The sequence below is a fragment of the Nyctibius grandis genome, chromosome 15, assembly GCF_013368605.1.
Source record: "Nyctibius grandis isolate bNycGra1 chromosome 15, bNycGra1.pri, whole genome shotgun sequence".
NCBI classification, from domain to species: domain Eukaryota; kingdom Metazoa; phylum Chordata; class Aves; order Nyctibiiformes; family Nyctibiidae; genus Nyctibius; species Nyctibius grandis.
In genome coordinates this window covers 6437181-6459794 of record NC_090672.1, presented here as the reverse complement: position 1 = coordinate 6459794, position 22614 = coordinate 6437181, and the positions used below count along the sequence as shown (strand labels likewise).

The 22614-nt window shown below is 55.5% G+C and overlaps 2 protein-coding genes across 9 annotated transcripts in view; one reads left to right on the top strand and one right to left on the bottom strand.

Moving 5' to 3' along the window:
- Positions 1 to 13175, top strand: part of TMEM94 (transmembrane protein 94) — a 52431-nt gene extending 39256 nt beyond the window's left edge. For 3 of the 4 annotated variants that reach the window (XM_068413379.1, XM_068413378.1, XM_068413381.1), the window contains 14 exons: positions 757 to 938; positions 1139 to 1277; positions 1915 to 2030; positions 2895 to 2994; positions 4442 to 4550; positions 5078 to 5267; positions 5819 to 5896; positions 6301 to 6386; positions 6948 to 7029; positions 7352 to 7506; positions 7827 to 7921; positions 9078 to 9171; positions 9422 to 9592; positions 10437 to 13175. In XM_068413379.1, the coding sequence (XP_068269480.1) occupies positions 757 to 938; positions 1139 to 1277; positions 1915 to 2030; positions 2895 to 2994; positions 4442 to 4550; positions 5078 to 5267; positions 5819 to 5896; positions 6301 to 6386; positions 6948 to 7029; positions 7352 to 7506; positions 7827 to 7921; positions 9078 to 9171; positions 9422 to 9592; positions 10437 to 10509 (1670 nt within the window). In that variant the 3' untranslated portion in view covers positions 10510 to 13175. The remainder of the gene's footprint in view (positions 1 to 756; positions 939 to 1138; positions 1278 to 1914; positions 2031 to 2894; positions 2995 to 4441; positions 4551 to 5077; positions 5268 to 5818; positions 5897 to 6300; positions 6387 to 6947; positions 7030 to 7351; positions 7507 to 7826; positions 7922 to 9077; positions 9172 to 9421; positions 9593 to 10436) is intronic. The other variant, XR_011049303.1, reaches the window with a different exon arrangement.
- Positions 13176 to 13930: 755 nt separating this feature from the next.
- Positions 13931 to 22614, bottom strand: part of CASKIN2 (CASK interacting protein 2) — a 34203-nt gene continuing 25519 nt past the window's right edge. For 2 of the 5 annotated variants that reach the window (XM_068413136.1, XM_068413138.1), the window contains 11 exons: positions 22497 to 22591; positions 22231 to 22348; positions 21804 to 21986; positions 21262 to 21383; positions 20721 to 20802; positions 20514 to 20608; positions 20181 to 20291; positions 19971 to 20072; positions 19590 to 19728; positions 16635 to 19251; positions 13931 to 16380 (listed from right to left, as the gene is read on the bottom strand). In XM_068413136.1, the coding sequence (XP_068269237.1) occupies positions 16284 to 16380; positions 16635 to 19251; positions 19590 to 19728; positions 19971 to 20072; positions 20181 to 20291; positions 20514 to 20608; positions 20721 to 20802; positions 21262 to 21383; positions 21804 to 21986; positions 22231 to 22348; positions 22497 to 22591 (3761 nt within the window). In that variant the 3' untranslated portion in view covers positions 13931 to 16283. The remainder of the gene's footprint in view (positions 16381 to 16634; positions 19252 to 19589; positions 19729 to 19970; positions 20073 to 20180; positions 20292 to 20513; positions 20609 to 20720; positions 20803 to 21261; positions 21384 to 21803; positions 21987 to 22230; positions 22349 to 22496; positions 22592 to 22614) is intronic. The other 3 variants (XM_068413139.1, XM_068413137.1, XM_068413140.1) reach the window with 3 other exon arrangements.

The window sequence follows — 22614 nt, the reverse complement described above, 5'->3', positions numbered from 1 at the left end:
TAACTCCAAGAGGCTTTTTTGGAAAACAAGTCTTAATCTCTTTCTGCCTTGGTGTCCTGTTCTGTAGAATGTGAATGATGGGCTTTCCAACAGCTGGGAGGCAGTTGTGACTGAGTGTTTTCAAAACACTTTTCAGTCCCACCCGTGGCAAGCTTTGCAACTGTGTGAAGTGTTTTATTATTTTGTTCCTCATGCTGCATCCAGCTCCCATTCACCACAGGCTGATCTGGTGATGGTGAAGGAACCCTGTCAAAGAGCCTTTGCAGGCTCTTTGGGAGTGTCTGCAATGCCACTGGAGGGAACATGGTCCAGTTCCTTTGCATGAGCCCCTTGTACTCTGATGCCACTCTGCCTCAGCTAGACTTGCCATGTTGTTTAAGTACAGTATGATGTGTTTAAAATGCATATGTGAACATTATGCAGCACACATCCTTCAGCTTTCTGCCCCAGTTCCTTGTGACTGATCCCTGTCTTCTGTTTTGTCTTTTTCCTTTCCATGCTCGCTGTTTCACGCTTGTGTTCTTGGTTGCCTATGTGGGGATGTCCTGAAACCGCTTCTGTGATTTGGTATGCTGGGACAAATGAATGTCTCTTCATCTTTCCTTCTGTGTGTGTGTGTGTCTCCGTGTTTCTGTGTATCTGGTACTGTGTCCTTGGGTGTCATCTTGGTGGCCTCTCCCACCATGTGTACTTTGTCTGATGCACATGTGGCCCCTTGTATCTCAACGCCATTGCTTGTTGTTTGCATGCCTGAAGAAGGGATTGGGGAAGTGATGGAGAAGGAAGACTGTATCCAGGCTCTGAGCGGACAGATCTTCATGGGAATGGTCTCATCTCAGTATCAGGCCCGTCTTGACATTGTCCGCCTCATTGATGGATTGGTCAATGCCTGCATTCGGTTTGTCTACTTCTCCCTGGAAGATGAGCTCAAAAGCAAGGTAAGCTGTCTTTGCTGAACCCCCTGAACTTGCATGTGCCCTGGCTGTCTGCCTGGAGTGTTTAGCTCCAGTGCAATCTAAGGTTAATCTGATTCAGCTAGCTAATAGGTCCAGAAGGTACCTACGCTCCAATATGGCACTGATCTGCAATACTCTGGCCTGGACAGCTACACTGAAAGCTTTTGTCTGCTCACCTACAGGTGTTTGCTGAGAAGATGGGTCTTGAGACCGGCTGGAATTGCCACATATCTTTAACGCCTAACGGTGATGTGCCTGGCTCAGAGATCCCTCCCTCTAGCCCCAGCCATGCTGGCTCTCTGCACGATGACCTACATCAGGGTGAGACAACTGCACCTAAGCCACTTTGAATGCCACGTGTTTCCTGGATGGTTCTTTTAAACCCATTCATAGGTTCCTGTTTCCTCACCAGATACCTGATCCTCCAGAGCTTTGAGCACAAAACTGGATGGGCCTGAGGTGTGTGTGTGCGTGTGAGCAAGAGAGCCATACATTTATAGCCTTTCTACCCAGTCAGCACCACAGTTGTTGGAAACAAACATCCTTCTGTGCACCAGCTGCCATGATTTTACAACTGCTCATTAGTGCTTTTGGTTCTTGCTGGGGCCCTGGTCAAGCCACTGAGGGTCTCCTGCCTGTGCATTACTGTTTTTTTCTTACTTCAGGTGGGATTTCTTTACTCTATTCTTCCCCTAGAAGAAGAAAGAGAGCAGAACAGATAAACTGTCATGTCTCAAAAGAGCAGAGACTAGGCTCACATATCTACCTCTGAGCAGATTAGTCATCTAAAAATACTGCATTTTAGATGACTGAGTGGGAGCCAAGTGTTGATAACCTAGAAAATCAGGCCTCACGTTTTCTAGCTTCTGCAGTGCCATGTGAATATACCATGTGGGTGGCACAGGGGTGGCAGAGGCAGGTTCGTGCTTATTGTTTGTGCTGCTTCTCTCTGCTCCAGTTTCTCGAGATGATGTGGAAGGGCTTCTGCTGATGGAAGAGGAAGGGCATTCGGATCTCATCAGCTTTCAGCCAACAGACAGCGATATCCCCAGCTTCCTGGAGGATTGCAACAGGGTGAGGCCCCCTTTCCCCACACACCTTGTGCTCTTGTCATGGTCAGCAGTATCCCCTCATTACTCCCAGAAGGAATTCCTCTTTGAAGCAGATTGATTGACTGGTTTGTATTGGGACTCCACATTTCCCCCATCCTCTTCTAGCTTGGTCTCTAGAGCCTGGGAAGTTTGGGATTCTCTCAGTTAATCACTTTTGCTGAGCAAGTCTTTTCTTTGGAGTTTAGGAGTGGATACGACCACACATGGGGCAGCCTTGAGAGCCACATCTCAGCGCATCTGGGTCCCCTTCCCATGTGCTGGGCAGGGAGTGGGAATGTTCTCACATTCCATGCAGACATGGCTGGTGCTGCCCAGTAGTCAGAGTGCAGGACAAGCTCTTCCTGCCTCATAAAGACGTGCTCAGCAGAGGTTACAGGAATACCAGAGATAAATGCAGATTTAAAAAAGAAATAATCTATTAGGCCTGGTGTTAGAAAGCAAGAATCCTCCCCTTGCTGTGTGTTGATGTGGCTGCAATTGAAATAGATCTAGTTGCTGGGAGACAGCACATAGTCTCCAACTAGATTTTCCATTCAGGTAAAAAGTCCTTAGAAATCCTTGAGCACAGGTTTATCACACTGATCTTACAGACCCTGAGGGAAAGTACAGACAGCTTGGTGTGTCAGTGTAGAATTTCAGCAGAAGACTTTTCACAGTGGCTGGGGAAAGCCAGCTTCTGTCTGCAGGGACATCAGTTTCTATCTGATCTTGACGTTGCATAATTCTGGGAATCATAATTCTCATTTCAGCAGTTCCCTCTGAAATGCCTCTCCCTCACACACACACACACACTCCCCTGCTTAGTCTCTTCTTTCCTTTTTTTCAGGCCAAACTCCCACGGGGGATCCACCAGGTGAGACCTCACCTGCAGAACATAGACAATGTGCCTTTGCTGGTGCCCCTCTTCACAGACTGCACCCCGGAGAGTAAGTGGCACAGAGCCTGGGTCTGTCCTACTACTGCCCGTGAATACCTTCCCCATCTGTTTGCTCTGGCTCATCTGGGTGTGGACATGGGTGAAGGGAAGGGGATACAGTCCAGAAATCTAGAAGGGTATTTTGATATCAATGACCCTCTATCGCTACCTGTGGGAAGCCAGGGGTTAACTTCATTTTAATGCAGCTGTTCCCTAGCTACAGAATTGTGCTAAGAACCACTCCTTTCAATTTGCATTCGTAAGAGACACAAAAGCAAACATCCAAAATGCTACTGCCTTTTATTAAATAAGCATTATCAGTGTGCTAGGAGACTTTGATCTCTGCTTGCAGACCTTGCTGCCTTATATAACTCAGCAATCACTTCCCCGAAGAGCTTTCCTCTGGCAGTTGCTGTTAACACCTTCTGCTGCTTTGCAGGGTTTTTAATTGCAGAGACCAGAAAGGACAAAATTTCTTTATCTCTCTGAGAGATACTATTTTATCTAAGAAAGGGCCTGAGTGCTCAGCTGGCTAATACGTGTCCAGTCTACAGTAAAAGTGCTAAGCATCATTATGACTTGGCATTTCAGGTACCTCTGGGCACAGAGGGCCAGTGAAAACCAGTTACAGCCCAGTCTGCCCAAGCAGTCAGTGCCCAGTACATTTCCTCTCCCTTTTTGGCAGAAGTGGCAGTTCCCCACTTCATCTAACCCCTCGCTGGGCTGCAGATCTGGGTGCACCAGGCATTTAGATAAGTTGTTTACACAGGAATCTGCAAAGGGTGGGTTTGTTTTTTTTTTTTTGCCTGGAGCATTCTAGAAAATTCATATACACAGAGCTACAGAAGAAAAATCAGATCAAACAGCAGCTTTGATTTAGAGGCCCTGGGAGGGTGTTGATAAAAAGATTGATGAAGGCTAGAGGTAGTGGTGGGAGTGCAGGAACAGGGGCTGGCTCTGAGTATGGCTAAGTGCACAACTGCTTTTGGAGTGGTTTGTTACATTCCCTCTGTTCTTTCAGACTTGGAACAGTAGTGATGTGCTGCTGAGCAGAATTTGAAATTCTGTATTTTAGGTTTGAATTATTTAGGTTTATTTAATTTCTGCTGTTTTCTAACAAGACCATTTGATGCTAAAGCCATCTGTACTATATACCCAGGCTATACCTACAGCTCTGGTCTGAAAGAGATGTGCTAGAGGTGCAAATCTCTGGGTCTCAGTTCTGTGAATCGCAGCTCAGTTCCTGCAGGAGGCAGGTATACAGGGCACTTGGACTGCAATTAATTAGCAGTCTGATTGTGTACTTTGGATCTCACTATACATGACTGATGAATGTCAGTTGGGGTAATTTTAAAAGATCTGACTGCTTGTTATCCAGACTGGAAAGGGTGTGTGAAGCACTGCATCTTTGTGTGCATAAAGAGATAATGCACTGTGTTTCTCCTGTCCCTTTGCAGCCATGTGCGAGATGATCAAGATCATGCAGGAATATGGGGAGGTGACTTGCTGTCTGGGAAGCTCTGCCAACCTGCGAAACAGCTGCCTCTTCCTGCAAAGTGATATCAGGTAGGGCAGAATCCAGACTCCACCTTTACCTTGAGCTTTGCAAGTGCCCAGCATGGGTCACACCAAGCCTGTGGATCATGCAGGGCGATGCCCACAATTGCTCTGTCCATTATTAGCTGCATTTGTCTCCATAAGGGAGATTTGGGTGGTATTGGTTGGGATGACTACCTACATCCCTTGACACACAGATACCTCTCTCCATCTTTGAAAGGAAGATGTTACTCTTGCATGTACCAACTGGCATTACATATGCTTCTCCTTGGGTGAAAGAGTGGAAATGCCCCTCTGGATCAGCCAATTTGTTGACCTTGAGCCACAAACCCAAATATGTTTCATTATTTCTCTGGGAATAACTGAAAGTCTAGGGAGATTGATCCTGAATTCATGTCTCAGCTCAGGGCTTCTCTACCAGTGAGGTAAATAGAGGTGGCATGGCACAGTATGACTTTACAAGCTGGACTGCCATGAAACATAGTTTCTCCTCTGGGATGAGGACTTCTGCTAATGCTCCTGTATTGTCCTTGCAGTATAGCACTGGACCCTCTCTACCCATCTCGCTGCTCCTGGGAGACTTTTGGCTACGCCACCAGCACCACCATGACTCATGTCTCTGAGGAGCTCACCCCACTGCAGCTCTCAGGGCAGCTCAACAGCCTGCCTTGCTCCATGTCCTTCCGCCAAGAAGAGAGTACCAGCATCATCAGGCTTATCGAGCAGGTAAGCCAGACATACCCCCTCTAGTACTCGTCCCTCTGCCTGCAGCTCACAAAGAACAAAGCCAGCAGCTCATGTGAGCATTCTTGTTGAGTTGCCCACAGTAAGCTGCCAGCATTAGCTTTGCTTGTGTCTCCGGTCCTTTGTTCAGGAAGCAGAGATACTCTTCCTGCCTAGCCCTACCGGTCCAAGGTGTAGGGGGTAGTTTGGGAACGGTGCCTTGTGGCAACAGAACATGAATACTGTTTAACTAGATGAAGTACAAACTTGCAGAGATCCCTAGCCAGACAACAATGCAGTGCTAGGGAGAAGTGTCACACCAGAAAAGCCGGGAAGTTTAAACAAACTTACCCCTTGGCTAAATTCTGCCTTCCCTTCCCAACCTCGGCATCTATGCAAGAGACCTTCCCCTTTTGCTTACAATGTGTCCAGATCCTCTCCCCTCCCACTTCCCCTGCAAGCCACATGTTCTGCCCCTGCCTGCCAATGATTGCTCTTGGCTAATAACTGCTCCCATCCCAGCAAGGGCTCTGAGGGCTTGTGCTTCCTTCCAGGCCAGGCATGCAACGTATGGGATCCGCAAGTGTTTCCTCTTCCTGCTGCAGTGCCAGCTGACCTTGGTTGTCATTCAGGTGAGTCCCGGCCTGGCTGGGGACAGCATTTAGCTCAGAGGACAGGAACACTAGCATGGATATGGGTGGCTGCAGTGGGGCAGCCTTGTGAGGGAGAAAGGTGTCCTTCAGTCAGGTTTACACAGCATGTTTGGGGAAGTTACAGATAGAGACTATGTGATCTCAGCCTGCATTGCCCTTTCTCCCTGACCCTCCTACAGAGGTTTCTTTTCAACACCTTTTTCCCTGGAGAAAAGCATCCCCTGCAGCACCTGCCCTAGCAGCCTGGAACATGTGGAAGGGCTGTACAGTAGCAGCCTAGTTACCAACTCATCCCAGTGTTTTTGGGGAAGATGGTGGCATCTTGGGTAGCAAGACTGTCCTAGCACTGCTCATGTTCTTCACTCTGGATTGTTCCTGTCTAGTTCCTCTCCTGCTTGGTGCAGCTGCCCCCCATCCTCAGTACCACGGACATTGTGTGGCTCTCCTGTTTCTGCTACCCACTGCTCAGGTGAGTCTTATCAGATAGGATGGAATCTCCTGTCTCCCACCCACAGGATACGTGGACCAGTCCCCCAGCCTCACTGTGTCCATGTTAAAAGCAAGCTGACATCACCCACAGCATGCTAAGAAGGCTGCAAGGATTCTTCCAAGCACTTGCTTTGACAAGGTGCTTGGAAACACAGATAGGAGCATTTGTATACTGCTGTGTTAGCCCTGCCTGCTGTCTCAGAGCTGCTGCTGTTATCTTGTGGCTTGAACCTCCAGCTGAAAGTCATCTTCTAATCCTGATACTGTTGCACTGGCTGGAGTGTGATGGAGAGCCTAGGGTGTCAGGCAGAGGCCAGGTGAGTTTTTCCCCCATCACACACTTGGAGGTCACCTCTCTCCCTGTCTGCACCTGCCGTGAATGACACCTTTTACATCACATGCTAAGGCAGTGGCCAGATAAGCACCAATGCTCCAAGCAGTCTGAGGAGGTTACTTGAGTTCAAATGTTACACACAAACAAAAAAGCAATAGTTCTGGTATCTGAACTTATTACTGAGAGACTTAACTTACCTTTCTGCAGCATCTCCCTCCTGGGCAAGCCTCCCCACAGCTCCATCATGACCATGGCAACAGGAAAAAACTTGACTTCCATTCCTAAGAAGGTAGGTGGCCCATCAGATGAAAATCATTCACACGTTTTTCCTCTTTTACTTTGTCCCAGTGTTGATGCATACCTGAGGCCCTGTGCCTTCCCACCTCCCTTGGTAAATTGATCAATGGCATAAGCCACGGTATCTAAAAGCCTGGCATGGACAGGAAGGGAATCCCTTAGTGCCAGCATGCCCACTGGGCAGATCCCCAGTGCAGCCTCTTATCTGTACTACAGCTTGTCTTTTGCAGCCACTGATTCCCTGATGGTTCATTCAGGGGAGGTTGGGCCAGTGACATGCCCATATCATCCTCCTGCCTCTCCCTTATTCACAGACTCAGCATTACTTCCTGTTCTGCTTCCTGCTGAAATTCAGCCTGACCATCTGCTCCTGCCTCATCTGCTTCGGGTTCACACTGCATGAGTCCTGCAAAGAGGTGAACACTACCAGCCTCAATCTCACAGCCTGCTCCTCCATCATGCTGCACAGGTAGGAACTGAGCCTGGCACACACACCCCTCACCCTGCAGGGCCTGTTGCTCTTGCCCTTCCCAGGTAGAACTGATTCCCCTCTAACAAGCTTCAGACTCTTGCATGGTCCAACTCTAATGGCTACACAGAGGGCTGGGTGCTCTCCCTATAGCCTTGACAATTGCATCTTTGGGGCACTTGCTCATTGTTGCCTCCTGGTACTAGGACAGCCTGACCCCAAGCTCACACCTAGTTCTCTCAGCTATCAGAGGAGGACATGGCCCTGGTGTAAGTTAGTCCCCACTGTTGACTTCTTTCCTGTATCTTCTCATTTACTAGCAATGCTGGTGGTGCTCCTGACTGGTTTGGGACATTTTCCAATGTTCTTCTTGTAGCCCAGAAGCTCACAGCTGGCCTGATTGTTTTACACACAGGTAAGTCCCTGTTCCCAGACCCCCATTCCCCACTCTGGGGGAAAACTTGTATGCTTTGCCTCTTTCTTTACCCCCTATGCCAGAGCACAAACTCCCTGGTAGAAACAGACACTGCAGTGGCCTCTCAGCACAGGCATAAAGCCCCCCCTAAACATTACCCTAACAGGTTAAAGACATTCAGAGCTGATTCTGCCACCTACCAGCCTGGTGAAGTGTTGATTCCTCTCCAGTCTTGCCAGAGGAGCAGCATCCCTCTTTGCCTTCTTGCAAATCAGCTAGCAGCATCCTGCAGCACTCTAGTAATATTCCCTGCCTCGACAGCCTGCTGCCATTTTGTGAAACACCCCATTTCCTTCCCCTAAACAGCACTGGTGCAGCTGTGACTACCCTGGAGCTGAAAGCCTTTTTAAACCCTTTGGAGGGGCGGGGAGCCAGCCCCTGGCTGATCCTCATCACCTGCACATGATTGCCTGGCAGACTAGGTCCAGCTGCTCTCTGACAACCTTAAAGGGTCTCTGCTCCCTTTCCACCATGTCATGATGTGCTGTGTTTGGTACCAGGCAGAGCGTTGCATGTGGAGATGTGCAGGGTGTCCAGGCCAACAGAAATGTTTCCTTATTTGAGAGGCAGCCCTACTCTGGGGAGAGGTAGTGTGCATTCCTGTTTTATGTCCTTCAGACCACTGAGGCTCTGCCTGGCAGTGGGAAATGCTGTTTTGAAGAGCCCAAGCAAAGGCTGAGCAAATGCTCTGTCAAGTGCAGACAGCTCTGGGTCTCTGGCAAAATATCTCTCTCTGGGCTGGTGCTTTCCACTGGTGCAGGCCTGCAGTGACCCAGAGACAAGGGCATCTCCCACCCCGGCTCCCTAGTTCTGATCCTTTGCCTGATCTGTTTTAGCACGTCAGGCTGCAAACTGACCTTGGCGTCCCCACAGTGAATGATCCTGTGCAGTGCTGCTGCTGCACTCCCCCCTGCCCTGCACATTTGGGGACTTGGAATTGCTCTGGGGAGTCTGGTCTGAAAGGACCTTGAATGAAAGGTCGGTTTCAGGGACACAAACCCCATATCCCTTTGGAGTAATAGCTGTTGGTGTATATTGTAAAGCGTTGTATCTGTGTGGGATGCTAAATAACCCCCTTCTCCATCTGTCCCCATAGTGTTCATCTCCATCACCCACGTCCATCGCACCAAGCCGTTGTGGAAGAAGAGCCCCCTCTCCAACCGGTGGTGGACCCTCACTGTGGCTGTTGTGTGAGTATCCCCAGGCCCTGGTGAGGCACTCCAGAATGCTGGAGGAAGGAGGGCTCTAGATCTGCTCCAGCACCAGTTTGCTGGTGCTGAGGAAAACGATAGTACATGGCAATTGTTCTCCCCTGCTGAATTGGTGAAGGGTGTCTGTTGTGAACTCAGGAGTATTACCTCTGGGCCTGAACCCTGCTCTGCAGATCCTGGGAAGCTTGTTAGCTCTGCTGAGATTTGCTCTGTCTGTTTATGATCTTAGATTGCTGGGGCAAGTGGCGCAGACTGTGCTGGACCTGAAACTCTGGGAAAACCTCAATTCTTCATTGACCTTTAACCACGTTTTCATCTCCCCGGTCTCATGGCTCCTGGGTTTTCTTTCCTTGGTCCTTGTGGTTATCATCAATGAGATTGTCAAGCTGCATGAAATCAGGTACGAGGGTAGCAGGGAAGATGGGGAGAAAGGGCTGGAGCCTCACTCCAGCCTGGCCTTGAGCTGCAGAAAAATGATGCACAGGGAACAGGGTGGGGAATAAAAAGGAAAAGATGATTGCATTGTGTAAATCACCTGGATATTGTGTGCAAGCTCACGTTCCACCTCCCAGGGAGGAAGCGCAGGGGAGGAAAGAGGGTCAGGGAAGGGCAGTGGCAGTGATTGGGAGCAGGAAGGGAGAACAAAATTTCCTTATCTCAAACCAATGAAAGGGAGACAGCCAAGGTCTGTGAAATACCAGTATGGAATTGGAGAGGGCTGTTCTCTCCATCTCGTCCCATGAGGACGCAGAGGCATTGAATCACAGCAGAGGAAACACGTCTTCGCACAGTGCCTGGACTGTGGGACTCATTTTCACGGGAAGCGGCTGAAGCCAAGAATTAGGAGCAGGCAAAGTGACTGGCTGTTCTTCCTAGCCCAGGGAGCAGCCAGAGCTGGGAGTTACCGCTAATGAGCTTTGATTCAGGAAATGGGTTGGTGAGGAAAAGCAACAGGGATTACAGGGAACCCTGATGGGGAGAGAGCTACTGTCTCTGTTCCTGGGAAGGATTTCTGGACCTTTCTCTGCTGTGTCTGGTGGCCCTGGAGATGGGACTTGGCTGGATGGGGTAAGACTAAGACCATGGGTTGCTCTCTGGATTCGATTCCCGTCCCAGGGCACCACAGGGCCTAGGCCAGGGGCTTCCCCGCTTCTTGGGGCTGTGCAGCTCAGGAGTCGCAGTGGGGCAGCCTTGCTTGCCTTTCACCCCTCCACATGCTGACTTCTTTCTTCTGCCTTTTCCAGGGTCCGAGTCCGTTACCAAAAGAGGCAGAAGTTGCAGTTTGAAACAAAGCTGGGGATGAATTCGCCGTTTTAAACACTCCCAGCTCGAGTTCCCTGGAGCCAGGGCCACACAGCCGCATCCTGCGCTGGGAGAGTGGCTGCAGCAAAGGCTCAGGGAGTTTTCCCTCACACATGCAAACCAGACAGCCTCCTTGCAAAACTACATCAGCATCTTCCAGGGGGCCCCAGGCAGGGCACTAACATCAGGAGCCCCCAGCAGGTATGCAGCCCCTCCCCAGCCTGCTAGGGCACTCTCAAGGGAGCCTGCAAGCTCTGGTGGCTGTTCAGGCTGCTCTTCCTTTATTTATTTATTACTAGAGGTTTTTGTTAGTATCATGGTGATGCTGAAATGAACTGACTCCTTCCTTCTGTGTGAGCAGATGGGTTTCCTGGACCTGACAGGAGAATCTGGGGCCAGCAGGGAGACATAGGGCTGCTGGAGCAAGAGATCTCTATTGAAAGCCATTTTGTTTTTCCATCTCTGCATGCTCTCCTGGATGATGTGTGTGTGCATGCCTGTGCGTGCCCTCACCCACCTCCCTGTCCCTGGGGCCAAGGAACCATCTCTCTTGCAGCTCCAGGAGTGCTGGGTGCCAGGTGAGGACTGGAGCTCACGTTCCCAAGGGGACACTGGGCAGGGTCTCTGGCAGGGTGCTGGGAAAGCTCCTGCCATGGCCAGGCTGTGCCAGGCCTGCCCTCTAGTGTTGTTTCTGCAGCCATATGCTGGCTGTTAAGTGCTTGACGAGAAGAGGGATGAGACAGGGCTTTAAGAAAAGCTGTCTGCATTTGACCTTGGTGATCTGGTGCAGAGGGAGTCAGGAGGGCCGCTCTGCCTGCCCGCAGGGAGTGAGCATGGCTCAGCTTCCTCCAGCCCTGTTGAACCAGCTCTTATCTGCTCTAACAACCCCCAGAGAGGTTTATAACTGCCCTCATTTTTATGATTTTAATTGCTGTTCTGCTTCAGTAAAATGTCTTCTTGAGAGGGCCGTAGATAAAACCTGAGACCTGCCTGTCCTGCCGTGGAGGGAGGGGGACATCTTTACAGGCAGGATATCTGCACCTTGCAGTGATGACTAACGCAGAGCTAGTAGACAGCTGCTGGGATTGTGCTGCATTCACAGCACAATGTGCTCTCCACCCAGAAACCCCCCTCATCATGCCTTTCTCTGATAGTGTTTGGAAGTCTCTCCCCTCCATGCTGCTGCCCTCACATGTGTTCTCTGTTTTTCTGGAGGTCTCTTCTTCGTTTAACTGGGGAGACCTTCCCGTGAGGGCTGCTGCAAACCATGATTTGCCCCAACGCGGCACACATGCTCTTGAGCTCTGAACAGACCCCAGCTGTACTGGGAACACTGGTGCCCTTGTGGGCTGACAGTCAGGGACCACGCAGGAGCACACAGGCTTGGCTACCAGAATATTTGCAGCTCGTGGAGATGTTGCCTCCCTTCCTAGTTCTAAAAACTGGCTAAAGCTGGTAAATCCTGGCACTGTTTTTGCTCCTACTATTAACACTACAATATACAGCTGTTACTTCCCCTTTGGTACCCTGAGACTAACAAATGGCTGCTGGTCCTTCCCTGGCAGGCAGGGAGCTGGCTGGGATCCCCCAAGCTTTGCCCTGCTGCTCCACCTTGTCTTCCTCACGTTTCAGCATAACCAGAGAGCCTGCACACGGCTGCGTGTCTCTAAGCAATACCCTTCTCCCTGCCATGGGTCTGGGAGGAGAGCAAAGTTGGGGGTACAGCCAGCCTCTGAGCTCTGGGGACAGATGGAGGATGCTGGAGGGGGCAGCTGGAGGTGTTCAGAGCTCTGAACCCTGTTCCTACAGCTGGAGAGTGGATGTTTATATTCCGTGCTACTGGCAGGGTTGTGTGGGATAGGGAGTCAGCAGCTCCCTGGGGAAATGCAGGGCTGCTCTCCTGCGGCGCAGCAGTACCAGGCCCCTCCTGCTTTGGCGTGGGTCTGCTCACCTGTGCCAGCCAGGCTGAACTCTGCCTTCACCCCTCTCGGGCCTGCAGAGCTGCCTGGCTCAGGGAGAACAAGCTGCATCTTTCTCAGTCTCACGTAATTCACTAAATGCCTGCTCCAGCTCTGTTACCCCTGGCACCTGAGACCTCAGCTTTTTGTTCTGACACCAGGGTCAGCGAGCAGGTGGGATCCGGCCTCCTCTGCGGCCGAGCTGAGCTGGAGTCAGAGGCAGCACCAAGCTGCTCCCTGCTCTTCTTGCAGAGCAAGCTCCCCTCCCCAGACCTTACCTCTTGCCCTGTGCCACTACCTGTTGTAGGTGATAAAAGGCAGCAGATACCAGGGCTTCTTGCTGGCCACACTTTCTTCTAGAGGAGGCACCTCCAAGGTTTCCTTCTCTGGGTGATCACAAATGTTTATTTTCCTGAACCCTCCTTCCCCTGCTCCACTTGGAGGGAGCTGAGGCATATGAACGGAGCCTTTTGGATGGTCTCGCCAATGCCACCCTTCCCTCAGCCGTTGAGGTATCCGAGGGGCAGGGTGCATGGCTTCAGAAAGAGATTTCCTACATCAAGATGTTTTTAAATGGTGTATATTTTATATTAAATTTTTTGGGATGTATGTAAAAATATTTGATTTGTATTAAAACTTGTAAATTGTATAAAAAAACAAAACCAACCAAACCCAGACCCACATGCATCCAATGTATGAACGGCAATAAACGATTGTCTTGGATAACACACAGTGAGAGTGGGAGGGAGTTTGCACCCAGCAGAGCGAGGAGGTAAAAACGTGTATGTGTCTGGCTGCTCGTGTCATCGGGTCCGAGTTACCCGGCTCACCTGTTGTAGGGACACAGCCCCGAGAGGTTGATGCTCCTGGGACCCAATCCTGGCACTTTTTCCTCACTTTCTGCTCAGCTTTGGGCAAATCTGTCGAGCTCTGGATGCTTCTTCCTACAGAGTAACAGCCCGCTTACCTCGTGGTCTCCTGGATCCCAGGCACAGCACACGTGGTTGCTCCCAGGCGCTGCTTCAGTCGCTGGATGAAAGGTGAGGGTGAGCTGGAACAGGCGCTGTGAGCACAGAGAACAGCAGCATGGCGAGACGAGGAGGCCTGGGCTGCTTGTGCCGAGCAAAGCAGGACGTGGTGCCACTGTGGCCACGCTCTGATCACCAGGGAGGATGGAGCAGAGCTCTGCCTGGCAGGCGGGGGTGGCTGAGGCTTCAGACGTGCCCAGAGCTGGGCAGTGGGGCGCAGGAGGGCAGCGTTGGTCCCCAGCGCTCTCACCGCGTCACTGGCACGGTGGTAAGACTCAAACTGGGCATTAACCTCACTGGAGGCGGCAGCGGAACTCTGACCAGGGGAGATAATCTGAGGAAACGCAGATATTAAGCACTCAAGGGGCAGGATAAAGCTGATCCTCAGTGAACTTCACAGTAGGAGACAAGCTTGTGCGGTTTGACACGAAGGACACAACTAGGCAAAACTATCAAAAGGGTAAAATATGCCCCGCTGTTTAATGGAATTTAGTCTTAATGGATGTTAGTGGAAAACAAAACACATGATTAACACAAACAGAGCAGATGGTTTAAAATCTGTTGTCAGTCGGGTGATTACATGGGCTATTTTTTCCCCCTCACTGTCTCGCTGCACGGAGCAGGTGCAGCTGGGGTCAGTTAGTCCCAGTTGCAGTGTACATAACTTACACACCATACAGTAGCTTCAAAATAGAGATCTAGAGCTTAAAAAATAGGCTTTCTCCTGCAAAATCAAATGTTTAATTCCCTTATCGACAATGAGAGCAGCGTGGTGCTGCCCTCAGGTGGCTCAGACAGCGACAGCTCCACCCCAGTGTCCTCTTATCCCTGACCCTAGAGTACAAGACTTGCAGTTCTGGTTAGTAAATATATATAATAAATCACATTTAAAATATATACATTGGCCTTTAAAAAAAAAAACAAAAACCAAAACATTTACAGTTTATCAACATTGCAAAAAAATAACTGGACTTGTCCCAGGTTGACTCGTGAGAATAAAAATCAGTTTTAAAAGGTTTCTGCAAACCTTTTGGTAAAGTGCCACTGGTTGTAGCTTTTTAAAAAACAATCGGGTCCACGACGTAGCACTTGCCTGTCAGACACGGTCATTTAAATACACTCAATGTGATGTATAAATCAGAGCAACCAACTACCCAGAGAGAAGTTGCCTGAACTGCCTCAAACTGACCTCAAGTCCCAGCCAACAAGATTTTTTTTCCCCCCAGGGTTTTTTTTTTGTCTTTGCTTTTCAGCCTCGTGCAAGGGGACGAGGGGCTGCAAACGGTCCCATTCAGTCGCAAATTCCTCAAAGCGTTGGGCAGCACCCGCCTCTTCAGCCACCTTCTCCCCTTCCCGTTTGCGTTTGTGTCGGTGATTTTTAAGAAGGGGGGATATGGGGATTTTTTTCCCCCCTTTGGAATTTTTGTAGCCAACGGCACTTCAGTACAATCTTAAGTTCCCTTCTGGTGCTCCGATGCTTTCATGCGCTTGGCATGCCGAGCGCAGGCCAAGTTCGGGGCTCTTGGACATATTTAGCCATGCGCTACTAAACAGATCCCGCTCGAGAGATCTGTCTCCAAGCTACGCAGCCGTTCCTACCGCTCGGGTGCGATGAGCTCTCGCTGCCGTCCCCCCGCTGCAGCCGCGGGGCTGTGGCCGCATCCAGCCCGTGCGCGCAGCGGCTCTCGCCGAGCTGAATCCACCCGGGGCCCGCGGGGTCACCGCTCCCGCTGGCTTCTAGTGCTGCAAGGAAGCGCCTCGCAGAGCCCCGAACGCTGCTACTGTTTAATGACGCTCGCAGCGGAGTTTGTGCCAGCAGCTCCCCGCAGGGAGGGGGAGTGGGAAAAGGGACCATTTTCTCCCCAAAAAAAGGGATGAGGGAGGGAAAAAAAAAAAAATAAAAGCGCTGGCTGCGCTGCTACTTCACCCTGGAAGCCCCGGGGTGGCGGTCTGTGTAGGCACGGTGTGGGCAGAGGATGGCCTCCGTTTAGCAGCACAATGCAGCCGGACTGGCACAAACGCACAGGCCTTCGGCGCCACCATCACCATCCTCATCGCTCTGGGGAAGGGGCGGGTAGGCCTCCGTGGCCGGCAGGGCCGTGGCGGAGCGTCCACTGCTTCGCAGGCTGTGCCAGCCCCGTCTCGAGGAGTTTGTGGGTCCCACCGGAGGGATTTCGATCCACTCCCATTACACGCTGCCTGACGCTGATGCGTTTGGAAAAGCAACAAAGCGAGCAGAAAGGTTCCTTCTCGCTCTGCAAGCTGCCAAATTGCGACAAGCCCTGTCTTCTTTTAGCTGCTGTCAGGCCTTGCTGGGGCTGGGATCTGCTCAGCAAAGAGCCAGCTCGGTGGCGGCTGCCCGGGGAGGTCTCTCCTTTGACGCATTGTTGGCAGGGGATAAATAATAAGAGGCAGGACTCGGCAATGCAGCGGGGAAAGAGAAAGGTCCCTTGTGGAGGCTTCTCGGCTCTGTGCAAGGGAGTGAGGGCTTCTCCGTGGCCTCCAGGACCGCGTGTGCAGCCCCTCTGGGCTCTCCTCCTGCTTCCAGTCTGGTGGGAAACGCCTGACCCCCTCGGAAAGCAGCCCGCGGCCGCGCCGGCACATGTGATACGGAGCCAAGGGCGAGCAAGGAGGGGCAGCAGCGTTCCCAGCCGCAGTGCAAAGTGCGGGGAGGGAGGAGGCTGGAGGGACCTGGAGGCACCGCTTGGTGCCGGATCCACTCTCCCCCCGTCACGAGGGGCACTGGCCACGAGGGGCACTGGCGGAGCAGCCGGAGGCGGGGAGGGGCAGGAGGGAGCAAGCCTCAGTCCAGCATCGCGTCCAGCTGGTCGGCCAGGTCGTCGAACATGTTGCTGATGTCTTCCAGGATGTTTTTGGCCGAGTGCACGGCCCCGGGGTGGCTGGGGAGGAAAGGCAGAGAGTCAGAACACCGCCCAAGGCTTCAGGTGCTGATGGGGTAGGGTTGGCCAGGCTGGACCCGACCATCCCGGTGGCAGCTGGAGCTCAGCACGCAGCCGGACTCGAGCACGTGTGACCTGGTGTGGTGCAGGCATGTCCCCATGCACAGCCCTTCCCCTGCCCTCGCTGGGGGCTTCCCCATTCCGCCTCGAGGGGCCCAACCCCAGCGTTTCCCTCGCCCCCAGCGCTCCCTCACCTCTCCGCCTCCTCCGCCGTGATCTTCTTCTTGGCCGCCTGCAGCGCGGCAGCCAGGGTGGAGTTGGTCTGCTCCAGCCGCTGCTGGGCCAGGGCGGCCCCCGGGGCAGCTGCCACAGGCTTCACTGACACCTTGCTGCCCCCCTCCAGCGCCAGTGGGCTGGGACCGGCCAGGGACCCGATCACATCTGGCACCACCTCGGTGGCTGCCCAGGGAGCAACGGTGTGGCGGGAGGGCTGCAGGACCTGCTGGTAGATGGTCTTGGGCCCGGAGAAGACTAGCTTGGTGGATGCCACAGAGGTGTGCTTGGCGGGGACATCTGCAAAGGAAGGGGACTCGTGGTACACGGCGGCACACGTCCTCCTCCACTCCTGTACCGACCCAGCCGGGCAGGAGGGAGCCTCAGGCTCCACCACTGCCCCGGAGACACCCCCACAAGCCCATGTACCTGGAGCAGGCGTCCTCACCACGGCGGTGCCGAGCAGCTCCATGGGGCCGGGGGCTTTGGTGGGACTCGGTGCCTTCTTGATCCCCTTCTCCAGCGACAAGATGCTTTTCTCTATCTCGGCAATCCTGAACTCCACGCTGTCATCGTCAAAGGCATCCCCGGCCAGCCCGGCCCGTGGCACCGGTGCCGGCATGGCGGGGCCAGCGATGCTCACCGCCTGGGCCTGGGCGTACTGGGGCGCGGGGCTGGCCCCCGCCTCGGCCTGCCCCGCCATGCCGAACGCCTTCAGCACCGCCTGCAGTGGCTCCCGCTCCTTGAAGCGGGGCCGGCGCTTCACCGTGTCCGACTCGGTGAGGTTGAACTCCAACACGGGCGGCTCCTTGGTGGCAGCGGGCGCCGCCGGCTCCTTCCCAGCGGAGCACGGGGGCTCCGCCGGCTGGGAACCGGGCTCTGTCTCTGGCACGGCCACGTCAGCCTTGGGTTGCCCAGCAGGCTTTGGCCGCTGTTTGATGGTTAAGTTGCCTTCTTCTGCAAAGGGGATGCACTCACTGGAGCTGTTCTGGGAGGATGAGGAGGAGACCCCCGGCTTGGCCTCCTCCTCCGTGTCCGAGCAGGCATCCTCCCGCCCGCTCTGCACAGCCACCTCCGTCATGGGAGCACTGGGCTCGCTGAATGTCCGTCTCCGTGGCTTGCTGCTCTCAAAGGGGTCCCTGCTGGTGTCAGAAAGCACAGCACTGCTGGTGTCACCACCATCGTAGGGCTCATCGTCCACACCTGCCCTGGGGTGACAGTCCTGAGCCATGTGCAGCGGTTTCGGGGCCAGGAGGGGCTTGGGTGGACTCGCCCCTGGTGTCCCCTCCAGTGCAGCCGCCAGGCTCTTCACCGTCCTGCCACGGCCGGCGTCACCGGGGCTGGCACCTGCATCGGCCACGTCCTGGGGGGCTGCGGGCTGCCGCTCAGGCTCGGGGGGCTGCTCACCGTCTGCCTCAGCGGCGAGGGCGCTGGAGACGGAGCTGAGGCGCTTGGGAGGCGGCGGCGGAGGGCCCTTGCGCTTGGCCCGGATGGCGAAGGACTGGCTGCGGGTCACCTTGGTGTCCGCCTGCACACAGGCCCGCGGCATCTGGCTGCGGCCCGGCCGCCGCGTCAGGGTGGCGTAGGAGCCCAGGGTGCTGGTGGGCACCCCCTCCTCCTCCTCGTGCTCCCCATCCGACAGCGCGTAGCGGTTCAGGCTGTGCGAACGCTTCTTGTACTTGAGGCCTTCGCCCCCGTTGTGCTGCTCCCCGGCCTGCCAGGCGCCTGGGGCCGCCCCAGCCGTGGGCACGGCGGGCAGCTCCGCGGCGCCGCACTGGCTGTGCAGGTACGAGAAGGCTTTTTGGGCCGATGTCTGCAGGCTGCTCTTCTGCCCGGGGGAGGTGGAGGGGTACGGGTGCGCCAGGGTCTTGGGCTGCTCCGCTCCCGGGAGGGAAGGGGCTGTCGGGGATTTCAAGGAGACATGCGGGTACATGAAGACATATGGGGCCGTTGCCTTGCTGGGGGTCTGGGGAGGGGTACAGGGGGTGACCGCCGGCGTCCCGGCACCTTTCTGAGCCACCGGCCGGGCGTACTGATCTGTGCCTTCAGGCAGGTTTCTCTCCTTGAGGGGGCTGCCCCCGCCGCCGTTGGCATAACCGTTCAGCCCCTCTGGGGAGACGAGCTTCCCGTAGGGCTCGGGACTGGGCTGTCCTGCCAGGCTGGCCGGGCTCTCCTTGCTGCGAGGCAGCGCGCAGGACTGCCCGCTGCTGCTGCTGCTCTCCCCGCTGCCCAGGCTCTCCTGCGAGGGGCTGGAGAGGTGCTGGGACAGCACGTTGTCCTGCGAGTGCCCCGAGCCCCGGGACCGCACCCCGATGCTCTCCTGGCTCCGCGACATCCCCTGGCTGCTCTTGATGCTGAGCGTCTCGTGGCAGCTGTTGGACATGGCTGTCTGGAGCTCGTAGCTGAGCTCACTGTCCTGGAAGGTTGTCATTTTGGGGGTGTGAGGGGACTGGCACTCCCCGTTCTCCAGCGACTCAATGGTGACGATGTCCAGGGCACCAGGGACTTTGCGTCTTGCCAGAGTTGCTTCTGCTTGGTTGAGGCTTTTGCGGAGGTCTCTGAGCTTCTTGACAGCCAACATGATCTTCTTCTGGTGGCCTGCAGGAAGGTTACAACAGGAAAGGGGCGTTATGTCAGCACTGGCAGCAAAGGCCTTTGTTTCCTGGCCAAGAGCTGTGGTCATGTCACCAACCGGGGCAGAGGCCTCCAGGTTATCCAAACCCTGCCTACGGGAGGAGACAATCTACGGCTGCCATCCACCTGGCTCAGCCCAGCTCCACCCTGCCAAGGGGAGGCCTTAGGGACAGCCACGAACTGCCCTTTCCAAGTGCACAGTACGTGCCTGCGCCTCCCAGCCTGAGGGAGAACGGGGCACGGGGACCTGGGGGGGAAACTTGACTGCCCTGGGCCACCCCAGCACGGTGGCAGGGACTCACCCAGCTTGTTGATGCCGATCTCTTGCAGATCCTCCCATGTCAGGTCTGTCACGATGGTGATGGAGTCGTAGCCATTGTTCACCAGCTTTTTGTGGTACTGGGGCAATCCGATGGCACTGAGCCAGTCCATCAGGTCAGCCTGCGAAGAGCACGGAGACACTGCTGTGAGCGTCGGGGCACGGGCAGCACCTTCAGCCACCCCCTCCCTGCCCCTGGCCGGGAGACTGGTTTTGGGGTCTCTCTGGCTGCGTTAACGCAGGCCGTTGCAGCAGGCGTTCACTTAAAGGTCCCCATACTGTCCTGTCCTGGGGGAGGGCGGCTCTGAGAAAAGACTTGGGGAAAAGAGGGTCCTGGACCGCAGCCCCGGTGCCAGGGACTCACCGGGATGTAGTTGGGCAGCCACTCGGCGATGCTGAGCTGCCCGATCTCGGTGGAGATCTTCTTCCTGTGGCCCGGTTTGGTCACGCCGATGGCCGTCAGATCCTAACGTGAGCAGAGCGGGGCTGCGGTTAGCACCGGGAGCGCAGGGCAGTGGGTGCCTGCTGCCGGCAGCTCGAGGGGTGCTGGCCACCGGGGAAGGACCTGCCTTACCTCCGGGGTCATGCGGCTGATGGTGGGGACGTCGTAGCCGGCGTTGAGGAAGTTGGCCGTGTACGACTCCAGCTGGAACTCGCTCAGCCAGTTGTAAATGGCTTCTGCATCCTGGGGAAAGGACAGGGCAAAGAGCAGCCCGTGACGGTGGCTGCAGGGGCTGGAAGGACCTGGCTGCTCCAGGCAAGATGACAGGACCTCCTCGGACAAGACCCACCTGTCCCCACCATCCCCAAGACTCTGTCCCGTGTCCCTAGTGCAGTAAGAGCTGGGCTGAGAGCCCCAGACGTGGCCCTCCCACCTGGCACACCAGGTCCCAGCTGGCCCAGTTACCTTCCCCTCGAGGAGCTGCTCAGGCCGCAAGAACTGGTGGGAGAAGACCCTGTCTCCAGGGGGGCAGCTGCCCGGAGGCTGGTGGCCCTGTGGCCCTGGCAGAGAGGAGAAAGGAGAATGGTCATGGGGGTCCTTGGGCAGCGAGCAGCCCCCAGGGATGGGGTGATAGCTGTCCCCAAGGCCCCGGGGTGTCAGGACATCCCTCACCTGCTGTGGAGGTCAACTGCCCATTGTGTGGCTCCGATCCCAAAAGGTGCTGCTGGAGGTCATCACCGGTGGAGGGCAGCGGCTGTGAGAGAGGGGGAGTGAGCGGAGGAGGGACCTCCCTCCCTGTCCCCCCAGGGCGCTGCCAGGGTCTGCCTCACATCCCCGGGAGTGGGGCGGGGGTCCCCACACTGGGCTGCTGGGCACAGCTTCACCTAGGGAAGGGCTGGCCCCTCGGAGGAGATCTGGGCAGGATTTGGCCCAGGGTCCTTCTTATCCTCTCAAGGTGACACAGGACACAGCGGAGACGCTGTGTGGTACCAACCCCAGCCTCCAGCCCCATTCGAAAGCACCAGCTGTGCTGTGGGGGGCAACCAGGGACCCCCCAGGAGCATCTCCCCACCGAGACCCAGCAGTGAATACGTGTTTCGTGGAGGATGCTCAGCTCCTGCAGCCCCTCCTTGGCCAGGAGGTGTGGGGGGTGACAGGGAAGGTGCTGGGGCTCCATCGCCAGCCCGAGGCGGGGGCGGGGACTGGTGCCTACCCTGGCGTTCTCGATGAGGATGCCGGTGCTCTGCCCGTTGGTGCCCTCGGTGCTCTGGCCGCTGCCGGCGCTGCGGATGCTGCCGATGCTGCCCTCGCTGCCCACGCTGTTCCTGTCTCCTGCTGCTCGGGGCAGGCGGGGAGGCTGTCAGCAGCGCCCCGGGATTGGGGCTGACACAGGGCACAGAGGTCCCAGGCAGGGACCTGCGTGCCAACGCCGTGACACCAGTATAAACCAGCCTCCCACAAGATCCCTCTGGCCACAGACGACGCATCAGTCCCTCCCGCCTCCCGGTGCGCACGGCACAGACAGGGTGACCTGGGCTGGCAAGGGATGCACGAAGGGGACATGGGGACATGGCCTGACCAAGGACATGGGCAGGGAAGGGGCTGCTCTACAGGCTCCCCTAAAGTCCCTTTCCCTGCAGCTGCTACCCTGCTGGGAGGTAAAAGGAGAGTCTCTCCCCGTGTACCCCTGCGTGGGCAGGGCTGGGGACAGGGGAAGGTCCCCAGCCCCTCTCCCTCCCCAGCTGCACCCCTGACCTGAGCTGTCAGGGCCCGGGGCCGTCCGGGTTAGGGTGAGGTGGCCATAGAGTGCTGGGACGCTCGGGGCTGCCTGGTGAGGACACTCGTCAGGGAGGTGCTGCAGCCCGCCCGGGGGGGCTGGGAGGGCCCCGGGGGGACCCTGGCGCTGGTGCGCGGGCGCCATGCGAGGGACAACCATGCCTGCATTCAAAGACAAAACACGGGTGGTCAGAGCTCATGCGGGAGGCAGGGCGGGGGGGACAGCTGAGCCTCAACCCCCAAAGTGCCACCCTACTGATGGCACAACCCCCTGTGCCCCCCGAGTCCTTCTCTCTTCCCCCCTCTCTAGCCAGGCTGCGGGGACCTGTCCTACAGGAGGTGCTGGGAAGGCTGGAATGGTTTCACACAGGGGACTGTCCCCGGCGTGCCAAGGACAGCCACTGACCTGTTCGCTTGCTGATGACTTCGGCGATGGAGGGGGGAAAGTACCCGACGCGATCGGTGCCTTTCTGAGCGTCGTGGATGTGCCCCTTCCATCGCCCGTCCGGATGCTGCTCCAGGACCTGCCGCGGGGATGAGAGGGACGGGGTTGGTACCCAGGGCCGTGGCGGGGCAGGGGGACGGGGTTGGTACCCAGGGCCGTGGCGGGGCAGGGGGACGGGGTTGGTACCCAGGGCTGTGGCGGGGCAGGGGGACGGGGAGCAGCCTCACCGTGATGACATCTCCTGCCCGGACATTGAGAGCAGTTGGGTCATGAAGGTTCCAAAAATCCTTCAAAGCTCGGACCTTCAGGATTCCTGATGCCTCTGAAGACAAGGGACGGAGGGAA